The sequence below is a fragment of the Zingiber officinale genome, chromosome 5A, assembly GCF_018446385.1.
Source record: "Zingiber officinale cultivar Zhangliang chromosome 5A, Zo_v1.1, whole genome shotgun sequence".
In the NCBI taxonomy this organism is placed as follows: domain Eukaryota; kingdom Viridiplantae; phylum Streptophyta; class Magnoliopsida; order Zingiberales; family Zingiberaceae; genus Zingiber; species Zingiber officinale.
Window position 1 is genome coordinate 38,155,028 of NC_055994.1, and position 10,272 is coordinate 38,165,299.

The 10,272-nt window shown below is 40.6% G+C and overlaps 1 protein-coding gene across 1 annotated transcript; it reads right to left on the reverse strand.

Moving 5' to 3' along the window:
- Positions 1-305: 305 nt before the first annotated feature.
- LOC121979530 (40S ribosomal protein S7-like) lies at positions 306-9,077 on the reverse strand (the record flags this gene model as incomplete). The annotated part of the gene is made up of 6 exons (XM_042531518.1): positions 306-527; positions 2,110-2,292; positions 3,211-3,334; positions 3,426-3,499; positions 3,573-3,617; positions 9,057-9,077. Coding segments are annotated over 6 exons (669 nt in total), but the record flags the coding sequence as incomplete, so codon positions are not given.
- Between the last annotated feature and the right edge of the window lie 1,195 nt (positions 9,078-10,272).

A 10,272-nucleotide genomic window follows, 5' to 3' on the forward strand; every position in this document is an offset into this window, starting at 1 on the left:
ATATAACTGTTTGAAAAAAGAATATATATAGTTCCTGACTAGATTCATGACGTGTTGAGCGTATCGCCTACCAAACCCTACCAGAAAACTCAGAAGCCAGTACATTGATTGTCATTACACCTCAGCCAACAACATAATTAATCAAGGAACAAGAAAATATGAGGAATCTAAAAGATAACAGCATAGACAAGATGACAAATCAGATGACAAGTTTCAGGTTCAGAAGCTGATAGCTAAAATGTATATTATTTTTTTTTTTTTTGAGGAAAAAAATACAAAATAGATGTCCAAACACGAATTATAAATTAAGCAACGCCGGATGATAAAATCTTCTTGACGAAGAGTTCCCTCGGCATAAAACTACTTGTTTTATGCATAAAAATCTCTTCAAATGCTGTGAAGACTTGTGCACTCTCTGTCACTGGGTACTCGAAGACAACGTCCTTTCCGCAGAGTTTGTGGTAGACACCTGAAAATGTCTCCAGCTTGTATTCCGTGTTGTTGAGTTCCTTTGGGTCCAAGAAAATCTAGTTCAAGATAACTCATATTATGCTAAACTGGATAAAGAAACATCTCATTCAAGCAACTAAAATAAAAAAAAATTACGATTCCAAACAAGTCTTGGGAAGAACAAATCTAAAATGCGATTGCTATTGGCCTTATTTGCATACCCTCCACTGTCAGTAATTAGTAGAAAATCCAACTTGAGAAAACCAGACGATATACAGAGTCAATAAAACTAACAAGAGACCAATAGCATTTCTTTGTGGTTGGAAGAGACCCATACAAGATAATCAACTGACAAGTCAAAGAAAAAGGCTAAGATGGCGTTTGGTTCTTTCCTAGAAATTAGAATGAGAATAAGAAATATAATATTATGAAATGAGAATGGGTATAAGTATGAATATCACTCTTAAAAATAATATTTGATTAGTTAAATATTTTCTATCGAAATAAATCAAAAAAAAATTTTATCCTTGAGGAAAATAAAAGAAAAAAATAGGTGTAAGAGAAAATTGAATATGAGAGAAAAATACGATGAGAGAATGATGAGAGAGAAAATGTGATGGAAAAAAATGAAAAAAGGAAAAGTGTGATGAGAGAAAATGAGAAAAAAGAATGTAATGGGAGAGAGCATGGTCGCAAAAGGCGACTACGCTCGTCCCCAGCAGCCCCGCCAACCCATCCTAGGGCCAACACCAAGGAGGTAATCACGGGTGGCTACCTTTGGAATAATGACTAGCGTATGAGAGAGACATTTACCTCGGCTATGTCAAGATTCAAACCCCAGATCTCATGATGGCAACACCACATGCACTAGCCACTAAATCGTCTCGAAGGGACTCGTAATAAAAGAGAGTATGATGAAAGAGGATGAGGAGAGAGAAAATATGATGAAAGAGTGTGAAGAGAAAGAAAGTGTGATGAGAGAAAATGAAAATGAGGAGAGAGTGTGTGATCGGAGATATTGAGGAGAGAGAAAGTATGATTAAAGAGAGTGATGAGAAAAAATAAAAAAAAAAGTGATGGGAGAGAAAGCATGATGAGAGGATGAGGAGAGAGAAAATGTGATGAGAGAATGAAGAGGAAAAAAATGTGATGAGAAAAAACAAGAAGAGAAAGTGTATGATGAGAGAGATTGAGAAGAGAGAAAGTATGATGAAAGAGAAAATGTGATGATAGAATGAGGAGAGAGCATGATGAAAGAAAACAAGGAAAGAGTAAATGATATAAAAGAAAATTTGAATAAATATATTAAGGGTGTTTTTATCCAAAACTTAATTCTCATTTCCATTCGCATTAAAACCCAAAGGAAGAGGTGGGTTTATCAATACCCAAGTTTTTGGATTTCATTTCAAAATTTTAATTCTATTCCCATAAACCAAACACAAAGTTTAGGAATGAATTCATTTCCTCATTTCCAAACCCCTAAACCAAACGCCACCTAATTTTCAGGAGTTTTATAATTAGTATAGTTTTTAAATATGATTTTTGGAATATAATTGTGAATTGTTTCCAGAAACTAACAGTAGTAAAGGAAAAAAAAATACTAACGCAAGAAGATCCAGTGCAAACAAACATAAGAATCAGTGACCTCAAGGAACTGACCTTTATTATCTTAGAGCCATCCAAGCGGTATCTTACCCACTTCCTAACAATCTCAGCAGGGAACACGACATCCTCTAAGATTGCATCATGAATTGCAGTGAGTGTACGACTACGAGGACGCACAACAGCAGAGCCTTTCTTTGGAGGTTTTAATATCCTTCTTGTTGCAATAAGAACCACATCCTATTCAAAGAATTTTAACAAACCAAAATGATGACACCATGAGAAAGAAAACATTAAAAAAAATGTATAAATGAACATCTACAAAGAACCAAAATGAAGAAAGTGATCTAATGCTTAGATTATCAAGTACAACTAGAAGCAAAAAAATACAATCGATGAAGGTGGATAAGTATTGGTATAGAAAAGCAACAAATTTTTCTCAGATGAACCCAAAGAATTCAAGAGCCTAAGTTATTTTTTGTTCAGGCATGAATCATGATTCCAAAAAGCATAGGCAATATAGAATGATGAAAGTATTATAAAGTCAATCTTCAAGCAACCAAATGATAAATTCACTTTTCTTTCATAGTTGATGTTTACCATCAGGCAATGTTTCTAAGAGATGGCCATTCTAACTTGATGGTTAGGTAACAGTTGGGATGATAATGGGAGAGGAATCTAAGTATCCACATACAGGATCATAGAAATCAGAACCTTCGTCTTTCCTATACCATATCCTTATCCCATGGGTCATGATAGGTTGAACGATGTCAAGTAGTAAGCAAATGAAAAAGAAATTTAAATGTATACTAGACAAATTACTAAGAAACAAGAAAAAATATATGCGTGTACAAATATCTATACCTAAACATTGCATCTAGACCAATGTACCCATATGCAGAAAGCAATGCCCAATTTTTTTCCTTTTATAAAACTTTCCCATCAATTCATATACTAACAAAGACAATGTACATTGGTCCAATACCCATACTAATAAGGATTTGCAAGATCATTCACACACAAAATTTCAGAAATATTTCAGTACTAACAGAAGTATTCTAAGGTGTATTCATTAGAAGCATAGTTGAGTGCATATAGCATCATTTATTTCTTTAAAATTGTTAAGATGAGAAAGAAAGAAAAAAAATGAATCCTCACCTTTCCACTAAACTTCTTCTCCAATTCTCTAACCAGCCTCACTTGAATTTTCTTAAAAGATTTCCGTAGCCTGCAAGGAACATGAATAGCAACGGATTTCCTATTGCCTGCAATATCTATTTGACAGCATGATAGAGCAAACGTCAGAATAAAATAATTCAGAAATCAGCTGTCTTTGAACATACAAATACATAATAACATTTGGATATACTTACACTGCTGAATTAATATATAGGTCTTTCAAATCACTCTTCAGCTCCTGATTACCATTTTCTAAATCGAAAAAAGCCTGGAAGCATATTCAGCCAATCAGCACCTAAATTAAATGAGGCAAGGTTCATCAAACTCACATGTATCTTTACCTGAGCAACAGTGTCTTCAAACTCTGTTGGTTCCAATCCCTTTTCCTTTTGCAGTAAACATTTTGGTTCCTTATTGCTTAGCCTATCACAAAGAATACAATAAATAATCAAATGTAAGGCGAAACAAATAACATAATACTGTTAAGGAGAGATTTGAATTGCAGATAGAGTGGTTTTCCAAGCTACTATTTAAATTAAGCAGCAAGGTTGTAAATTGAAAATACGCCCATTAAACTAATTTCTGATGTTGATCCTCCAGATATCTCGAGAAGCTAAAATGATGTCCTGACGCACGTTGAGAATGTTAAAAAATCAATTCAGCCCTGCACTGCTAGTCCACTATGCATGGTATGAAAAGTCAGTCCAATGCAACTAAGCTTCAAACAATATATTCAATTCCATTATAGTTAATAATAATAATCAAAATAATAATATATCTGTTCGATCTTACTGCTAAACAAAATGGAGTATGACAAGCAAGTCCTAGTATCATAAAGAGACGTTTCTATAAGTATTCCATGGTAATTTTGATGTGATCAACTAAGTTAAATTAGATCCTGTATATTTGATCCTTGTGTCTAAATGTGTAGGAGCTTAGGAACATAAGAAGTCGAGCGAAAGACGCAATTAGCGAGAAAGATGGTACGGGAAGCGAGTTGACGGACTCGGTGCGTCAAAGGGACGAGGTACTACAGAAGAGTACGTTGGTAGACGAAAAGGAAGCGTACGACATTTCAGAGAGACGAGAAGTCGGAGCGGAAGACTGCTTGAGAGGAGAAGGCCGGAGTTGAGTTTGGATGAGCTCAACTCTAGAAGGCCGAAGCATCACCCAAGCAACCGAAAACGACGCCGAAAATTCTCAAAACTATTTTAGAAATATTCTATGATTTTTCTGGAATTTTTAGATATTTTTCCGGAATTTTTAGAGTAGCGGAAGTAGCAAAAATAAATATAAGCGTAAAACGGCCTTCGCGGGAATTGAACCCATGACCTCTAGCCGAGCCAAGACTTAAGTGAATCTGGCTAGCCAGGAGCCCCAGCAGGGGTGTGCTGAAAGAAGAGGGAATCAATAATAGTTATATTGGAGTTGGGCCGAAATACCCACTTACAATAAATAGAAAACTTGAGTGGGTTTGGTTTATTTTCTTTGGTTCGGGAATTCTCCACCGAGACCTCACCTTACACGCCGCCCCTCTCCTTCTCCTTCTTCCTCTCGGCGCCAACCCTAGGGTTCTCTCCCTAGGGCCCTAAGAGCACCTTCCGGCAGCGATTCCAGCACAAGAACGTTCCCCTCCGCGAGAAGAACGCGTTGGAGCGAGAAGATCGTCGAAAGGATCGTCTCCACCGGAAATCTAGCGATTAGAATCGTAAGAAACTTCGAGCAGGAGGTAAGAAACCCCTCACCTGCAGTATAAGTAGCTATTCGTGTGATTTTTATGTATTAGTTTAGTTGTATGCAAATTTTGGCGCATAGGGTGTGCACTAGCGTACACCAAGTGCTCGATAGAATGTTTAGCATAGTCGAATGCAATTAGGCATTTTATTAGCATGGATAAATGCACTAGAAGCATTTACACAGCCTATTTAGTCTTGCTCCAGCTTTTACAGGACTAGATGTCCAATGGGTGGGCTCCCACAGTCGCCTCTAGGTTTAGATAACCTAGTTCTAGGTCTAGACAACATAGTAAAAGCAAGACAAGAATTTATTAGCTTATGTTCAGTATTTTACTTTTCAGTGGCACTGTACTGGATTAGATATCCATTGGGTTGGGCTCCCATAGTCGGTCCCTAGGTTTAGATAACCTAGTAAACCTTACTAAATTCGGGATTTGCAACCCCGGGTCTAGTTAAGGATGCGCGCATAGCACGTACAGTTGTCGGGCCCATTAGCAGCATGATTATGTATTTTAATCTATTATGATATTAGTTTTCCAAACTCACAATCAGTCATGTGATTATATGTAAAATCAGTTCTAGTTCAGTTTTAGTTTAACTCAGCTATGTTTCAGTTAGTCCTTTCTTATTGATACACCTGCTAGCTTATGATTCGCTTTGTATGCCATGTTTTAGTGTTCATGTTCAGTGATTTCAGTAGGCCATGCTTCAACAAGTTTAACATATGTTTAATAGCATGTTTTTAAAATCATAGATGCATCGTATGCATGTTTTAGTGAGGTGGATGGTTTCTTACTAAGCGAAAGCTTATAGGTACTTTCTTTTCCTTATACTGCAGATAAAGGTAAAGGAAAGATGGACTAGTGGAGGCTGGAGGGCAATGCTACGAAGATGTGTGTGGGCAGGAACTTGGAGTAGAGATCCTAGGGAATTACAGCAAGCTTGTTTTTAAGCATTAGAACCTTTTAGCATTTTGTTATTTTGCACCTTCATATGTTAAGTGTTATGAATTAGTTAATCATGCATCCTATCATGCTCAGAACATTATTTTTGTGATGTTAGAATGTTTGGCAATTAGTTTAGAAACGTTATAAGTAGTATTGGTACGAGCAAGTGCTGAAATCAGACCTTTGGCACGAAATCAGAAACTCGAATCGATCAGCTGATCGATTCGAGAGTTTCCAATCGATCGAAGGATCGACTGGGCATCTGGTTTCGCGAACAGTAGGCCTCTGGATCGATCGGTTGATCGATCCAGCCATTTCTGTCGCGAACAGAGAGCTCTGGGATCGATCAATGGATCGATTGACTAGCCTGGATCGATCAGCCGATCGATCCAAATTATTGCCCGAGCACAGTAGCGTGCTGGATCGATCACTGGATCGATCCGACATTCCAATCGATCCATGGATCGATTGGGAGGTCTGATATCAGCGGGAAAATGTCTAAGTTCAGTTCCTTGACCATGGGGAAGGTAAAACATGTCATGAATAGTTAGTTTACCTACCTTAGTATGTATAGAACCAAGAAATGTTAGTAGTTGAGTAAAATTTTAATTAGCACAGCTTCCGCATCTAGTTTTAGTGATGGTCAGGGAATAGTTTAGCACAGCATAATGTAACGATTGGCCTTACAGCTTAGTTAGTAGAAGGTGGGTCGTTACAGAATGGTATCAGAGCAAGTTCCATACTTCTTACACACACATCAACATTGTACCTACAGCTTCCAAGTAAGAACATCTCTCACTTTCGTTATGTTTCTTGTTTTCATGTTCAGATATAACTAAAGCATGCTTGTTTATGATAGTAGTTAACATGATAACAATAGTTACTCTATTATGCTTGTGTTAGTCATGCATGTCCTCTATGTCTCTAGAATAGCACGAGGACGCCCAGCTAGAAGGGCACCAGCTACTGAGCCCCAGCATGAGGCAGGTAGTTCAGTGCCTCCCCCAGACCTTACAGCACTAGTGGCTCAGTTACAGCAGCAGCTAGCTGAACAGCAACAGGAAATAGTCAGCAGAACACTCCCACTGTCACCCCGGAGCCTAACTTAGCGACACCAGTGGTCTTAGAGGTTCCACCAGTCCAGCCTACGGCACCAGTAGCCCCAGCAGCAGGAGCGCAGAGAGAAGCCTATCTGATCCAGTGGCAGAGAGTCAAGTCAGAGAATTTCTCAGGCAGCAGTGAACCATGGGATGCTCAGGCATGGTTCAAAACACTAGAAAGCACGATGGAGCTTCTGGACTGGCCAGAACATGAGAAGGTGAAGTGCGCCTCCTTCTGTCTGACAGGAGATGCACGCATGTGGTGGGAGAGAATCAGAGCGAAGCGCCTAGTAAATCAGATGACATGGGCTGACTTCGAGAGGGAGTTCTTTGAGGAATTCTTTCACATGCGGGTTACAAACCGCCACTACGACGAGTTCACTGAGTTTCGCCAGGGCAATCTATCAGTTGAGGAAGCCGTGAAGAAATTCAACAGGTTGGCTCGTTTATTCCCTGAACTAGTCAGTACAGAAAAAGAACGAGTTCGGTTGATGCTCAAGATGCTGAGGCCGGAAATAGCAATGAACGTGGCTGGTGGCGTTCATAGGCCACAAACCACCGAAGAGCTAGTGAACAGTGCTCTAATCACTGAGCATTACCAGAATAACATCAAGCAGCAGAAGCAAGTCCTCTCAGAAGCTAAAGGTCAAGGAGGCTCAGGCACTCAGAAACAGCAGGGCCACAGCTCCCATGGCTCTAACTGGAAAGGGAACTCCAGCAACAAGCGCAAGCCAGGGAGTTACCCAAAAGGAGGGCCAGCCAGCAAGCAACCCAGTTATCCAAAGTGTGCTACTTGTGGAAAATTCCATCCTGGAGTTTGTCGTAAGGGCACACGAGGATGCTTTGAGTGTGGACAGGAAGGGAATATGGCTAAGCAGTGCCCGAACAAGACTAGTCTTCCTCTACCCCAGCCGATTCAGTATGGAGGCCAGCCAGCTCAGTTACATCAGATGCAGGCCGCTTTAGATGGTCCACACATCAGCCAGGGCAGACTAGAAGCCCCTCCAGCTACGACAAATGCACGGATCTACTCACTGACCAGAGAGGACGTAGCAAATGCCTCGACAGTTGTTACAGGTCAGATTAGTATTTTACAGTAAAGTACAACTGTCTTATTCGATACTGGGGCAACCCATTCATATATATCTAGGGCATTTGCAAAGAAATTAGCGATACCCCCAGAGGTACTCAGTAGTCAGTTTCTGACAACGCTACCGTCAGGAGAAATTATGGCATCCACGCACTGGCTCAGAGCAGTGCCAGTCATTATAGCAGACAGAGAACTTTTTTTGTGATCTGATAGTGCTAAATATGACTGACTACGGTGTCATCCTTGGAATAGACTTCTTGATCAGATACGGTACCTCCATTGAGTGCCGTAAGCAGAAAGTCGTATTCCAACCTGAAGCAGAAGCACAATTCGAGTTCATCGGAGAACCCAAGAGAAAAGCCAAGAAATTTCTCTCAGCTATGAAGGCACAGAAGTTAATGGATTCAGGATGTACGAGATTTTTAGCACGCGTAGTCAGTACCAGTCAGGACAAGGACCGAGAGCTAGCAGAGGTCCGAGTCGTATGTGACTACCCAGCAGTCTTCCCTGAAGAGTTACCAGGCCTAGCACCAGACAGGGAGATAGAATTTCTAAAGCGCCTTATCGCATGGCCCCAGCAGAACTGAAAGAACTTCATGAGCAATTACAGGAGCTGCTTGACAAGGGCTTCATCCATCCTAGTCACTCACCATGGGGAGCACCTATATTGTTCGTGAAGAAGAAAGACGGGAGCATGCGCCTGTGTATAGACTACCGGGCACTGAACCAAGTCACAATCAAGAACAGGTATCCTCTTCCCAGAATAGATGACCTGTTTGATCAACTAAAGGGAGCAGCAGTGTTCTCTAAAATAGACCTCAGATCAGGTTATCGTCAGGTGAAGGTTAAAGAAGGGGACATACCCAAGACAGCATTCAGGACTAGATACGGACATTACGAGTTCATAGTCATGCCCTTTGGCGTGACAAATGCTCCAGCTACTTTCATGGACCTTATGAACAGGGTATTCAGAGAATATTTAGATAGGTTCATTATTGTGTTCATCGATGACATCCTTATCTATTCCAGAACTCAGGAAGAACACGCAGAGCACCTGAAAATAGTATTGCAGACCCTTCAGCAGAATCAGCTGTACGCCAAGTTCACCAAATGTGAATTTTGGCTAGATCAGGTGTCCTTCCTGGGTCACATCATCTCAAAGAATTGTATCATGGTAGACCCCAGTAAGATAGAAGCTGTGAGCAACTGGAAAAGACCCAAGAACGCCAGTGAGATCAGAAGCTTTCTGGGATTAGCAGGTTACTACAGGAAATTCGTAGAGGACTTCTCCAGGATAACCTCCCCAGCGATGCTCTTACCGGAAAAGAGCAGAAAATTTCGGTGGACGGATAGAACAGTTTCAGCGAGCTGAAAAGGAGATTGACCAGTGCACCTATTCTGACTCTACCAGAGAACGCAGATAGCTTTGACATATATAGTGATGACTCGAAGTTGGGACTAGGAGCAGTGCTGATGCAAGATGGCAAGGTGATCGCCTATGCCTCCAGACAACTTAAGGATTATGAGAAGAACTATCCTACTTATGACCTTGAGCTTGCAGCAGTGGTGTTCGCTCTCAAGATTTGGAGACATTACTTGTATGGAGCTCAGTGCAGAGTGTATACAGATCATCAGAGTCTGAAGTACTTCTTCACTCAGAAGGATCTGAATATGCGACAGCGCAGATGGCTAGAGCTGGTCAAAGACTACGATATAGACATCCTCTACCACCCAGAAAAAACAAATAGGGTAGCAGATGCACTCAGCAGAAAGTCCAGCGCTACCCTATTATCTCTAGCAGCCATGTCACCGCCCCTACAGAAAGAGGTCACCGATTTCGGTCTCGAGCTCATAGTCGGACAACTCTCTACTATGACATTAGAGTCTACCTTGCTCGGTGACATCCAGACAGCTCAGGAGCAGGATCCTGAAATTCAGAGAATCAAGCAAGGTTTAGCAGAATCAGAAGGTGGAGAGTTCAGAAGATCAGATAGCGGGGTATTATATTTTGGTGACAAATTATGTGTTCCAGATCAAGAGGAACTACGCAGGAAGATTCTAGATGAGGCTCACAAGACTCCTTATGCGATGCATCCAGGTTCCACCAAAATGTATCAGGATTTAAAGAAACATTTTTGGTGGCCTGGGATGAAGAGAGACGTTGCTCG